This window comes from Neoarius graeffei, chromosome 3, assembly GCF_027579695.1.
Source record: "Neoarius graeffei isolate fNeoGra1 chromosome 3, fNeoGra1.pri, whole genome shotgun sequence".
Classification (NCBI taxonomy): domain Eukaryota; kingdom Metazoa; phylum Chordata; class Actinopteri; order Siluriformes; family Ariidae; genus Neoarius; species Neoarius graeffei.
The window spans coordinates 39,677,236-39,692,246 of record NC_083571.1 but is presented as its reverse complement, the minus strand read 5'-3'; the positions used below and the strand labels follow the sequence as shown (position 1 = coordinate 39,692,246).

At 43.1% G+C, this 15,011-nt stretch overlaps 1 protein-coding gene across 1 annotated transcript in view; it reads left to right on the top strand.

Moving 5' to 3' along the window:
* ank2a (ankyrin 2a, neuronal) overlaps positions 1–15,011 on the top strand; it is a 110,107-nt gene that overhangs the window by 26,092 nt on the left and 69,004 nt on the right. The window contains exons 9-19 of the mRNA XM_060915646.1: positions 6,392–6,490; positions 6,681–6,779; positions 6,869–6,967; positions 7,071–7,268; positions 7,357–7,455; positions 8,502–8,600; positions 8,739–8,837; positions 9,010–9,207; positions 9,372–9,470; positions 9,652–9,750; positions 10,407–10,604. Of these exons, the coding sequence (XP_060771629.1) occupies positions 6,392–6,490; positions 6,681–6,779; positions 6,869–6,967; positions 7,071–7,268; positions 7,357–7,455; positions 8,502–8,600; positions 8,739–8,837; positions 9,010–9,207; positions 9,372–9,470; positions 9,652–9,750; positions 10,407–10,604 (1,386 nt within the window). The remainder of the gene's footprint in view (positions 1–6,391; positions 6,491–6,680; positions 6,780–6,868; positions 6,968–7,070; positions 7,269–7,356; positions 7,456–8,501; positions 8,601–8,738; positions 8,838–9,009; positions 9,208–9,371; positions 9,471–9,651; positions 9,751–10,406; positions 10,605–15,011) is intronic.

The window sequence follows — 15,011 nt, the reverse complement described above, 5'->3', positions numbered from 1 at the left end:
ACATTATGTGAAATAATAACTAATCACAAATTAGAGGATTAACTAATCATTTTTACCATTGTATTACATGACCTTTCCTTTTAATAACACTTTTTAATTGTATGGAATCTGAGGATGCTAATTGTTGCAGTTTTGCAATTGGAATTTTTGTCCATTCTTGCATGATACAAGACTTCGGCTGCTCAACAGTCCGTGGTCGCCATTGTCTGAGGCTCCTCTTCATGATGCACCATACGTTCTCAATAGGAGATAGATCTGGACTGGCAACAGGCTAGTCAAGCACACGCACTCTGTCTATGAAACCATGTTGTTGCCGCCTGTGCAAAATGAGGCCTGACATCGTCCATCAGCATGGACTTCCTGGGAAGGGACATCACCTTGGTGGCAACATACAGTATCTTGCAAAAGTATTCATCCCCCTTGGTGTTTGTCCTGTTTTGTTGCATTACAAGATGAAATTAAAATGTATTTTTGGAGTAAACAATAGTTAAGATGAAAAAAACTGAAATTTGGAGTGTGCATAAGTGTTCACCCCCTTTTGTATGAAACCCTTAAATAAGAGCTGGTCCAACCAATTCACTTCATAACAGGGCTTTGAACCAGAATTTTTTTCCTATTGGTTCGTTCCGAACAGAAACGGAATTTTAACGTTTCCGGTTTTGGGTTCCACCATTAAATAGACGTTCCCGAACCGGTTAGAACAAAAAAAATTTCGTTCCCGGAACGGTTAATTACGTTCCCTGTCAGCTGTTTAACAAATGGCTATAAAATTATGTCTCTGTCTCATCCAGCTTAAGCCAAATGTAGGCTAATTCTATTACAACCTTCATTAAATAAGACAAGAAATAATTCAAAACAATTATTATTTCAAATGTTGGTGATTTGGATTCTCAGTACGTCTTCCCATCTACACAAACAGAAAAAGTGGCAAAAATGAAAGATAATTCGTTTAGTGTGTTACCAAAGGCTAGTCAGGCCCTATAGAGGGCTACCGCATGACGTCACCACGCCGCGAGATTTTGTTAGGCGCCATATTGGAAGACCAAGTACACATCTATGCAAGTACATACATACATAAAACAAACTACACCTGAAATGTAGCCAGGGCCGGTTCTACCCTAATCTGGACCCGGGTGCAACATCGCGCAAACCCCCCCCCCAAAAAAAACCAGTCTAAATCAGGACAATCATCACATAACTATAACTATAAACATTTTATATCAACTATTTTAACTAAATGGGCTATAATAAATAAGCCTGCAGGCAGCCACGGCGGGCTGCCTCAGAAAAGTAACCATTTGTCCTACCTTAAAACTCGTTTTGCATTTTCTGCCTCCTTTTTTGTATTTTTGACCCTCCGTTTATTTTCTTTCCTTTTCTGAAAACCCGATTTGTGTCCAGACATTTTGTTCTGCTACCAACGAACTAACTCGTCAGGTCTCGTCTCTCGAGCCCGTGATGATTCCCGTGGGAAGGGCAAAACTGATACATTTTTACAAACAGCCAATAGGGAGGTTGCAACGTTCAGGCTCTTCTTTGCTCAGACACTCAGTAATTCACTTATTAATCACGTGGAGACGTGATAGCAGTCCACCTTCCCGCTCTCTCCATTCAGTCAGCGAACGTCACACAGGAAGTGAACCCCAGCGGGTCATAGAAACTTGTGCAGGAGAAGAATGACTTATTTGTAGGCTACAGAAACTTTGAGGAACGAAATAAAAACCGGTATTAACCGGTTACCATTATTTTTAATAAGCGTTTCTGTTCCGGAACATAAAAAATAATAAAGCTTCTGGTTTCGTTTCTGTTCCATGTGAAATAGAAAAAGTTCCCGGTTTTCGTTCCTTGAACCGGTTCAAAGCCCTGCTTCATAAGTCACATAATTAGTTGATTATGATCCACCTGGGGCGGCACGGTGGTGTAGTGGTTAGCGCTGTCGCCTCACAGCAAGAAGGTCCAGGTTCGAGCCCAGTGGCCGGCGAGGGCCTTTCTGTGCGGAGTTTGCATGTTCTTCCCGTGCCCGCATGGGTTTCCTCCGGGTGCTCCGGTTTCTCCCACAGTCCAAAGACATGCAGGTTAGGTTAACTGGTGACTCTAAATTGACCGTAGGTGTGAATGTGAGTGTGAATGGTTGTCTGTGTCTATGTGTCAGCCCTGTGATGACCTGGTGACTTGTCCAGGGTGTACCCCGCCTTTCGCCCGTAGTCAGCTGGGATAGGCTCCAGCTTGCCTGCGACCCTGTAGAACAGGATAAAGTGGCTAGAGATAATGAGATGAGATGAGATGATCCACCTGTGTGCAATCAAAGTGTCACATGATGTCTGTATAAATCAACCTGTTCTGGAAGGACCCTGACTCTGCAACACTAAGCAAGCAACATGAAAACCAAGGAGCACTCCAAACAGGTCAGAGACAAAGTTGTGAAGAAGTATAGATCAGGGTTGGGTTATAAAAAAAATGTTCAAAACTTTGAATATCCCAGGGAGGACCATGAAATCCATTAGAGCAAAATGGAAAGAATATGGCACCACTACAAACCTGACAAGAGAAGGCTGCCCACCAAAACTCACAGACCAGACAAGGAAGGCATTAATCAGAGATGCAACAAGAACACCAAAGATAACTATGAAGGGCCTGCAAAGATCTACAGCAGAGATGGTCTGTATGACCACTTTAAGTGGTACATTCCACAGAGTGGGGCTTTATGGAAGAGTGGCCAGAAAAAAAACACTGCTTAAGAAAACACATTTGGAGTTTGCGCAACAGCATGTGGCAGACTCCCCAAACACATGGAAGTCTCTGTCACAACTTTGTCTCTGACCTGTTTGGAGGCTCCTTGGTTTTCATGTTGCTTGCTTAGTAGTGTTGCAGAGTCAGAGTCCTTCCAGAACAGGTTGATTTATACAGACATCATGTGACACTTTGATTGCACACAGGTGGATCTTAATCAACTAATTATGTGACTTATGAAGTGAATTGGTTGGATCAGCTCTTATTTAGGGGTTTCATATGAAAGGGGGTGAATACCTATGCACACTCCAGATTTCAGGTTTTTTCATCTTAATTATTATTTGTGTCACAATAAAACAACAATTTGCACCTTTTAAAGTGGTAGGCATGTTGTGTAAATTAATTGGGTGCTAACCCCCCAAAAATCCATTTTAATTCCAGCTTGTAATGTGACAGAACAGGACATACACCAAGGCGGATGAATACTTTTGCAAGACACTGTATGTCTCTAAAATCCCAATATATGCTTCCATGTCAATGGTACCTTCATACACACGCAACTCACCCATGCCATGGGCACTGATGCCCTCCATACCCTGACAGGTACTGGATTTTGCATCTTTTTCTGATAACAAACTGGATGGTTGTGTTCACATTTGGCACTGAGAACTCGACGTCCGGTTTCCCCGAAGACAAGCTGAAATGTTGACTCATCTGACTACAGCACATTTCCACTGTCTTTTGGTCCATCTGAGATGAGTTTGGGTTCAGAGACATTGGCGGCGTTTTTGCATAGAGTTGATGAATGGCTTCCTCCTTGCGTAATACAGTTTCAGGTTGCATTTCTGGATGCAGTGGCGGACTGTGTTAAGTGTCAGCAGTTTTCTGAAGTACTCCTGAGCCCATATGGCTATATTTGTCACATTAGCATGACGGCTTCTCAGGCAGTGCTGCCTAAGGGTTTGAAGGTCACGACCGTTCAGCAGTGGTTTCTGACCTCGCCCTTTATGCACAGAGATGTCTCTGAATTCCCTGAATCTTTTCACAATATTATGTACTGTACTATAAATTTCGAAAGACCTAAAATCTTGCATTGAGAAATGTTCTTTCTGAATTGACAGTTCTCTCGCAAATTTTGGCACAAAGGGGTGAGCCACGCCCCATCCATGCTTGCAAAGACTGAGCCTTTGGTGCTGCTCCTTTTATATTCAGTCATGTCACCAGTTAACATGCTTATTGTGGAATCTCCCAAAATGGTGTTACTTGAATATCCTTTAAACTTTTCAGTTTTATTTTGTCTCTGTCCCAACTTTTTTTTTTTTTTGAGTGTGTTGCAGGCATCAAATTCTAACTTTTTGTTTATATTTACAAAATCCAATTAAGTTGGTCAGTAAAACTATTGAAAATCTTTTTCTTTGTACTTTTGTCAGTTAAATAAGGGTTCATGTGAATTAACAAATCACTGATTTTTGTTTTTATTGCGTTTTGGAAAATATCTCAACTTTTCTAGAAATGGAGTTTGTACATTTTACAGAGTGTCCCAGTTTTTTTTGGAAATTTGCTTGTAAAAACAGGTTATTGCTGTTTGAGTCCTGAGCTTTGTCCATTTTGGATGACTTGAAAAGTGAGCTCTTTCAGTTTACAGTATATTAACGCTTTCCTGCTTGATGTGCAGTGTTCATTCTCTTCTGTAGCCAAGATGTGATCAGAGATTAGTTTGGCATACCTAATAAACTGGCCATTCATTGTAGGGTGTTTTTTTTACATATTTATTTATTTATTTATTTATTTATTTTTAAACAGAACTTTATTCACATTCTGTAATCTAGCTTGGTCTCGCTGTATAATTATAAGTGTAATCATTTTAAAACTCTCACTTTAGGGTTTATTTAATTAATTTAGACATGTTTCAATGCACACATGATAATTTTGTCTCTCAAATTGCACCATGTCTGTCAGAGTGGAAAGGTAAGGGACAGTCATAAGATCTGCCCTTTTACATTCATTTCTCAATATTAATCTAAACTAGGGTGACCAGATTTCCCTAGTCTGAAACCGGGACACTTTTGCGCGTGACCATGCTCGTGCACGCACACCTTTTTTTTTACGTAAACGTGACACTCAGAGGGGTGCTCTTATCATTTTGTTGAAGCTCACATTTATCAACATCTCACATGAAATAAAAAAAAACAGGCATTTTGTTATCTAGTAGCATAGTGATATACAGATCAGTTAAATTATGGTCAGACAACAGGTTTTGTAATGGCTGAGAATAGGCCAGGCTATGTCCATAGGCCAAATTTAAACTGATTTATTTCACCTGTTTGTGAGAACACCAAGAAGAATGCATATGCACATGTAGGCTATATCTCTAAAATTGTATGCACTATAGCATGAACTTAAAAAGTAGATATGTGACCTCAACATAGCCTAGGTCAGAATCAACCTTACTAACCATTCCCCACAACTCAATGAATAAAGCAAGAAGATGTGTACAAAAGTGAACACTTCTTAATGGAAGCTGTTCAACACAGCAATATGGCCAAACTGTCAGAATGGTATGTTAAACAGAAACAAAAAAGAGACAAGTGATTTGAGAATATACATTCAAACAAAACAGCAATAAAGGAGGAGAGGGGCGACAGCCCGAGCAAAGCCCGCACAGGAGCGCACATCATTTGCAACATAGGCTACCCAACTCAGTACAAGAACAAAGCACAGGAACAAAGCTAAGGCGACTGTCAATCCACCCACCCTAAACAAAATGCATTAGCCTACGTATATTTACAAGAAGAGTGAATCTTTTCCAGTAGGTTTTTAATGTGATCCTGTATATCGGTGTTACCACCGTGGGCTACGGAGAAGGAACACTTACAGTGTGTGCAGTAGGCTTCGTGCGCATTGTTCTGCACCTCTCGGAGGAAGGGGTAGGTGCCCTGTAAATCTTTGGAAAAGGTACGTTTTCTTTTCGGCATAATTGCTGCGGCATTACTGCTGCTAGCTGCTAGACAAAGAACATTCGCGCCAGTTAATGTTTATTTTATTGTTGCATGGCAACACGTTCTGTTGTCTGGAATAATGTGGCTAAATAAACACCCATGCCACAGGGCCAGGGGGCAGTAACCAGGGAAGTTTGCGATTCCTGTCCATTCATCAAAATAGTAAATGCAGACATTTCTCCGCTAATGATTCCCACGCTGCTCAGTCGCAAACGTCGCGAGTGGCGAAAACCGGGACATATCCGTGTCCCAACAGACTTTTGTCGGGACTCGGGACACACAACCCCAAATCGGGACTGTCCCGGTAAAACCGGGACATCTGGTCACCCTAATCTAAACAGTACTCATTAGCTCTTAGCTGCTAAAGGTTTATTCTTTCTTTGATATCTTTTTAATTTTGCAAATATGATTGAATGAAAGGTGTTTTGTTTTTATTTTCTATTTTTCTTTGTGATTTTCTTGCATGTACTATTTGTTTTAAAGCTCATTCTGCACTTATTTCCTGCTCAGTTGTGAGATTCCATTAGCATGCTGCATGTTTAGAAAGAGCTATTTCTGACTTACCAAGCATGTGCATTAAATAAATAGCATTTCTCCTTTCTTTTGCTCCTCCCCTTATTTTTTTAATTTCTTTTTTCCCTTTTTCCATGTTCCCTGAGCAGAGTGGCTTCACTCCACTCCACATCGCTGCCCATTATGGAAATGTTAATGTTTCTACACTGCTGCTGAACCGTGGCGCCGCTGTGGACTTCACTGCCAGGGTAATGCCAATTACAGAGAACTGTCTTTCTCCATCAGCCAATCACAGAGCACTGTCTTACACCCTTGGCTAGTGGGAAAATATCATCAAGTTATAGACAGTCATAGAGAACATGTTGCAGTGGAAGCCAATCAGAGCTGATCCATGTTTTTAAGTAGGAATGACATCAGTGTTTTGATATTCCTGAACAGAATGGCATCACCCCTCTCCATGTGGCATCTAAACGAGGAAATACCAACATGGTGTCCTTGCTGCTCGATAGGGGGGCACAGATCGATGCTAAGACCAGGGTGAGTCTACAACGTACTGTCTTATGTTCACCAATGACCTGTCAAAATATTTACTGACAACTGTGTGTGTGTGTGTGTGTGTTTTACAGGATGGACTGACTCCGCTACACTGTGCTGCCAGAAGTGGTCATGATGCATCGGTAGAGCTGCTGTTAGAGAAAGGAGCGCCGATACTCGCACGAACCAAGGTACACACACACACACACACGTTATAGTAATTCTATGATGCTCGTAAACATTGGCATTAAAATGCTTCTGTTTTGTTTTTGTCTTCTTCCCACACACACACAGAATGGGCTGTCCCCACTGCACATGTCTGCACAGGGCGATCATGTCGAGTGTGTAAAGCACCTGCTACAATACAAGGCACCAGTTGATGATGTCACTCTGGACTACCTCACTGCTCTGCATGTCTCTGCCCATTGTGGCCATTACAGAGTCACTAAATTATTGTTGGACAAGAGAGCGAATCCCAACGCACGAGCGCTGGTAACACACACACACACACACACACACACACACTGGTTTGAACATCACTCAGGTATGTTGTTAATACTACTAAGTCTGTGTGTTACAGAATGGCTTCACTCCACTGCATATTGCCTGTAAGAAGAACAGAGTAAAGGTGATGGAGCTGCTAGTGAAATATGGAGCCGCCATTCAGGCCATCACCGAAGTAATGACCTTTCACCTTTAACCCCTATCCCACCACCAAGATACCCTTCACCTTTGAACTCTACCCCATGACCAGGACACCCTTCACCTTTAACCCCTATCACATATCCAGGATATTTGTCACCTTTTAACCCCTATTCCATCACCAGGACAACATTCAGCTTTAAAGCAGAAGTCAGTAGGATTGAGAACAGAGTGCACTTAGCTTGAAAATTTGAGCAAGTATAATAGCCACATTCCTCCCCCTCCCTTTCTGCTGTGCTCCAGCCCTGCCTTCAAAGCTCCTCCCCACAGAGGAGGCTGCCACGCATGCACAGGCTAGCAACCACGGCAACTAAAGAGGCCAGGTAAACAGCACAGAGGGGGGCTGCCCTAGTTACCACAAGCAGTGATTGACACTTCATCAGACACTCCTCCTGGCTCTGATTGTTTGGTTTGATTTGATCGCAGGGGATTCTTGCAAATGGCATTAGGAGCACTAGGTGGAGCCAGAGGAGCCAGATTTTTTCACAGATTATCTGTTTCATGTACTACTGTCAGGACATAGTGACAGTTTTAGCAAATTTTGACAAAAATGTTTTTATATAGGTTACATCCTACAGCTTGGACCCCATCACATCACAGCGATACCCTCCAACTTTTATCCCATTAGCTCAGGGAGTGGTTCCTCTTGTCCAGATCACAGTGGAGATGAGGATGAGGAGTGAGTTCTCTCAGACTTCATGTTCAGTTTTAGTCACTGTGAGGAGAACAGGTTTATTACAAGACATGGCTGCCTGGTGCCCAGGAGGTCATTTAGATGACGTTCTGTAGAATGTTGTGTGAGAATTGCCAGAGTCTTGGTGATGAAAGAAAGAGAGAATTAGATGTTTAGTTATTGACATCACTGGGGTCAAGGGTCAAGTGCAGATATAGGTGTGACTCAAACAGAAAGAACCAAACTGCTTGAAAGTGATGCCCTGATCAGTCTCTCTCTCTCTCTCTCTCTCTCTCTCTCTCGCCTTCTGTCTCTGTCTCTTTGTTTGTCTCTCCTTGTCTTTCTCTCAGTCGGGTTTGACTCCAATCCATGTGTCAGCCTTCATGGGTCACCTGAATATTGTGCTGTTGTTGCTGCAGAATGGAGCTTCACCAGACGTCTGCAACGTCGTCAGTAACACCACATTATTATTACATATTAGTATATACTTGTACCACACTACTGCCTCATACTGTCCTGTATGTGTGTGTGTGTGTGTGTGTGTGTGTGTGTGTGTGTGTGTGTGCACGTGCTTTGTGTATGTGTAGCGGGGAGAGACAGCCCTGCACATGTCAGCGAGAGCAGGGCAGGTGGAGGTGGTGCGCTGCCTGCTGAGAAATGGAGCTCATGTGGATGCAACAGCCAGAGTAAAAAAAAAACACACACACCTGTCTTTCTCCCCCCTCTCTGTCTCTCTCTCTCTCTCACACACACACACACACACACACACACACACACACACACACACACACACACACACTGTCTAACTCTCCTTGTCTGTCCCTCTATCTCCCTATCTGTCTGTCCATCTCTCTGCAGGAAGGTCAGACCCCCCTTCACATTTCAGCAAGGTTGGGTCAGTCTGATACGGTGCAGTTGTTGTTGCAGCACATGGCTGATCCTGACGCTGCTACCACTAACGGATACACACCTCTGCACATTGCCGCTCGAGAGGGACACACACACATCGTCTCTGTGCTGCTGGAAGCTGGAGCCACACACGCACTGACCACCAAGGTACACACACACATACATTGCAAGACCCTGTGTTGGGGTTAGGTTGTGCATTTGCATGTATTAGGTTGTGTGTGTGTGTATGTATGTGTGTGTGTGTGTGTGCATGCATGCATGTGTGTGTATGTTAGAGTATGTGTGTATGATGTTTTGTGTTATATCCACAGAAAGGATTTACTCCTCTGCATGTAGCTGCAAAGTATGGAAGCCTGGAGGTGGCCAAACTCCTACTGCAGCGCAGAGCTCTTCCTGATGAAGCTGGAAAGGTACAGACACTGGCGCTAAAGATCAGACAGTAATCAGATACAGATGGGAACTACAGATCAGAGAACACACCACATCAGGATCAGACACAGATGCGGTTATTTTTATGCTGCTTTGAGGTCAGGAGGTGAACACTCTCTCTGTTTCTGTCTTTCTCTCTCACTCTTTGTCTGTCTCTCTCAGGATGGTCTCACTCCTCTGCATGTGGCAGTTCACTATAGTAATCAGCAGGTTGCACTTCTGCTGCTGGATAAAGGTGCATCACCTCACAGCACAGCCAAGGTGATAATCACTATACTCACTATACAGTTATGGAAGCACTGACACAAAAAATTACCATGATTTTTCAGAAAAAGTATATCCTGATACTAAAATGTAGCAAGATTGATATCACCATATTGCCACCATATTACCCAGCCATTCACTGTGAAATAGATAATGCAATTTATTGCAATGTGTGGTGTACTATACACTATATAGTATAGTATAGTATAGTATAGTATAGTATAGTATAGTATAGTATATTAGAATGTGCAATAGTATATAGCGAGAAAAGTAAAATACATTATAGTGTAGTATAATAGTACTGTACTTCAATATAGTATGGTATAGCACAGTGTAGTGCTATTATCACAATTTACTATGCTCACAGTATTCACTACACTCAGTGACCTCACTATGCTCACTGTATTCTCTGTACTCACTTTCCTTGCTGTACTCACTATGCTCAGGGTATTCACTGTACTCACTATACCCACTTGCTCACTATACCAACAAACAAAATAAACATGTGAGCATTTATTTCTCTCCATATAAACACTTATTATAATTTTTTTTATTTCAAATAGAAATAATTTATTTCTTACAAACGTGTTGTAACATCTAAGATAGGACTGACGTGTGTGTGTGTGTGTGTGTGTGTGTGTGTGTGTGTGTAGAATGGATATACTCCACTCCACATTGCGGCAAGGAAGAATGAGCTGCAGGTGGCAAGAGTGTTATTGCAGAAGGGGGCAGAGCCTGGAGCTGCAACACGGCAATTCATGACCCCACTGCACCTTGCTGCACAAGAGGGACATGACAACATGGCTGCCCTGCTGCTGGACCATGGAACTAATGTTAATGCTAATGCAAAAGTGAGGCAATCACAATAACTGTACAACACACACATACACACCATGTTTAGGAAATATTTGAAGTGCATCATCTCTGTCTGTTCACCTTACCTCATTTTTTACTTCTCTGACTTGCCATGTGACCTCAAAGGGTCCTTGCCACTTCACAAGTAATTTGGAGCTTGACGTGGGTCATAAAATGTGCACTTGATCTCCTGGTGCAAATTCCCATACGGTAGCTGAACACCCCTGTTATACTGTAACACGGCTTTGACAAACCAGATGCTTGCGGATGTAAAATGAAAACAAGGCTTTAATGAGAGAAGGACAATCCGAAATCAATGTACAAAAGCCAGGCCAGGTCAAAACCGAGAAATCCAAAACAGTAACAGGGGCTAGACAAATCGTGGTCAAAAAACAGGCAATAGACGAAAAACCGGGAATCAAGAGAGGCGGACAATCAGAACACAAGGGCTAGGCAAACGGAAAAAAAAACAGAAGGCAAAAAGGGTCATACACAGAGAAACAATTGATATACGTAATAGATATAACAGGGGTCGACAACCTTTTTGCCATGTAGTGCCAATTAGAAATTTTCTTGTTAGTTAGTGTGCCATTCAAATAGGTGTTGTTAACTATGTGCAATTAGACACCACACATTTTAGACAGATATGGATATTTAATGCATTGAGCAAATGTAAAACACCATTGCACTTGTTTTATGCCATTAACCTCACACACTTTAACCAAATTGCACTTGTTTTATGCCGTTAACCTCACACACAAGGTTTAAGACCCCCCCCATTGGATAACAACATTGCAAGCAGCTTATACAAATTCACAAAATAACATCCAAAATCTTTCAGTAGGTAACAGGCCCAAGTTATAGCAGCCTAATGGAAATGGAACTGATGAATAATAAAACTGCAGAAAAAAAATTAAATAATGAGTGTCAGAGAACATTGACAAGTAGCCTACATAAAATGGCTTAACAATAAACTGCAAATTTGAAGTAGCCTTGTTACAAAATAAATGTTTTGCCTATCAGTCAGTGTGATCCCTGGCCCTGCTTTCCCTTACTTAGCTCCGAGATGTGGGGATGGCAATTGGGCACTTTGAGTTGGACGCATGCTTCCGAATGGCCCGTTGTCAGACGACTTCGGGAGGGGCAAAGTACATTCTTCATGTGCGAAAATATCCGTTCACACAGATATGTTGATCCGAACACTGACAATAAAGCCAGTGCGATATTGCGAAGACAGTTGAACTTTTTGGGTAAAGATGCCCAGCAGGTGTAAATGATGTCTCTTTGACCCTGCGCTGTGCGTTGTAATTGTATACGTAGCTCTGCAAACTTGCTCACCCACAACGTTGAACTCTTCAACACAATCAGCTGCATTTCCATGTCCTGTGTGTCCAACCACTCTATCACAGCCAAATCCAGTTAATGTCCGTCAAAGCTGTCAGGCTTGATCAAGAAAGAGAACATTGGGCTATACTTCTGAAAGTCCCCAAAATGCTCTGCGAACTCTGACTGCAGCTGGCACATATATTTGCAGATATCAGCGGTGTCAATTGTGTGGTTGGGGGCAAACTTCCTTACGTGTCTGAAATAACGAAAAGTGGTGGTATCAACATCCCTTTGAAATACGTCTAGCTTGCTGATAAAGGCCACCCAAGCATCGTATTATCTCCAACATCGTTTGTCCTGCACCTTGCAGTCGGAGATTTAGGTCATTGAGATGTCCTGTAATGTCAGTGAGGAACATAAGCTTCATGATCCTCTTCTCGTCTTCCAATTCAGGGTAGTCTTGAGCCCTCTCAAGTAGGAAGGCCTTGATGGCATCCAGACAGCTAACAAATCGCTCCAAAACTTTTCCGCCACTCAGCCACCTTACGGCAGAGTGGAGAGGGATATCTTTATACACGCAGTCCATTTCGTCTAACAGAGACTGAAACTGTCGGTGTGTTAGAGAGGAACGTTTGATGATAAAGTTTATGAGCTTGACCACTGTATCCATGACGCTGTTGAGATCAGAATTAGACATTTTGGCACATAGATTTTCTTGATGTATTATGCAGTGGAGTTTCATGATGGGGTGACCAACTTTATCTTCAATTAATTTGACTGCTCCCTTCCGTTGCCCGACCATAGCGGGGTCACCATCAGTTGTCACTGCAAAAATCCTGCCCAAGTCAATACCTCGCTCTTCAAAATGCTCCACCAACACCTTGGCTATGTCTTCTCCTTTAGTTGTGTCGGTCATTGGCTTTAAACAGCAGAGCTCCTCTCTCACAGTCACATCACAATATCTTGCCATCACTGCCAAACGTGCCACATCATTCACATCTACGCTTTTGTCAAGCACAGTGCTAAATACCGCTGCATCTTTTATGCCAGTTGTTTGCTGCACCCTTACGTTTTCTGCCATTTCACCAATTCATCGCTCAACACTTCTGGCTGATACGGGCATGTCTTTTATTCTTGATTTTATTGTCTCTTTATTTGGCAGCCTTTCAAAAAGACTATCCAAGCTGGAGAGAAAGGCCTCCTTAATGTATTCACCGTCTGTGAATGGCTTTCCATGTTTAGCTATGCAGTGAGAAATTATATAGCTAGCTTCAGTGGCATTGTTTTTAGCTGAGGCAAAGACTTTTAAAGTGTGGGCTTGCTTCCCATATCTGCACACTGCGCGTGAGATTGATTCGTCCCTATCTGCCTGATCTTTGAAAGTCTTTTCGTACTTTGCCTCGAAATGACGTTTAACACTGGATGTTCAACACACAACACTTTCAAAACACAACATGCACACAGCACGGTCCCTCTGAGAAACGAACCCATATTCCTTGGTCCACGAGGAGAGGAAAGCCCGAACTGTCGGCTTCTTTGCCATCTTAGCGCAACTGCTGCATTAAGTGGGCCCATCTCATGAGAAATATGGGGAGGGGGGGTGCTATATTGTTGTGTAGTCATGCTAAAAGAGCAGGCTCGCCATGCAACAGCCAATGACAGTTCAAGATGACGTTTGAACATTTTTAATGTGTTGAATAGGCCACACCAATTTAATTAGTTGGTTCTCGGATTTTTTCAGGAAAAATATGAAGCGAGCAGGCGAAATAAAAATAAAATAAAAAAATGCTCTGATGGTAAAATTAGCGATGGAAATAGACCAAACAATACAGGCAACCCAGTAAACAGAATTTCAACATACCTGTCAAAGATTTTACGCTTTTGTTCGGTGAATATCCTAACAATCACAAACACACGCTTTGCAGGACTCCCCTCCACAGGCATGTTTCTTCCACAAGTCTTTATCGAAAGTGAAAGGGGCGATTTGATTGGTTTTCGACGTCACATGACCTCACGTCACGTGACCTTTTCTGTTGGCGGGAGTTTGATTTTGATTTTTTTTTTTTCATTTTGCATTTTCTTCAAGCGGCGATTCCGAGAACCAACGCATTGAATTGGTGTGGCCATAATTAGGTTTGTGTATCATTGTCAGTGTGCCACTGGACATTCCTCAGCATGCCAGTTGTGGCACACATGCCTAGGGTTGCCGACCCCTGAGATATAATAACGCTCAGTAGGCTTACGAGAAGTGAAGACAATACTGTGCAAAGGACAAGACAGACAAAGGGGTATAAACACAGACACAAACAAAAGGTACAGGTGATGGTGATTAGAATTCAGGTGAACCACTCCTACGAAGTGGTTCCGGATTGGTTGACGGGGTGCAGATGGTAGTAACTGGTGTTTGAGGGGGATTATGGGAAATGGAGTCCTGAGGGTTAAGGCAGATGGAGGGTGAGCCCAGAAGCATGACAATACCCCCCCCCAAGGAGTCCAAGGGGGCCAAGGGATGAAGACAACCACAACGACTGCCACCCACACTGCCGGGAACACTCCTGAGTGAGCCATCAGAACTGCCACAGTGCTGGACAGAGGGCCATCACCGCGGACGACCCCTGGAACCACCGTTGTGCAGACTGCTGGGAGGGCTGGACACATGGCGCCTGGGACGGCCCCTAGGCAGAGGTGTAGGCTTCTCTGGGCGACACTGATGGAAATCCTCCACCAAACCCGGCTCCAGGACATCTCGTGCAGGAACCCAGCTACGCTTCTTGGGCCCATAGCCCTCCCAGTCCACTAGGTACTGCAGAGTCCCTCCTCTCCTTCTGGAGTCCAGCAACCGATGGATAACATACACCGGGGCACCTTCCATGTACACTAGAGGTGGGGGTTTGACTTCAGGTGTGGCCTCGTCCAACGGACCTGAGACAACAGGTTTCAGGAGAGATACATGAACGAGTTGGAAACACGGTAATGCACAGGAAGATCTAATTTGTAAGTAACCTCATTGATTCTCTGGAGAATCTTAAACGGACTAATGTATTTGGGCAATAATTTTCTACTTCCCTCAGGGAACC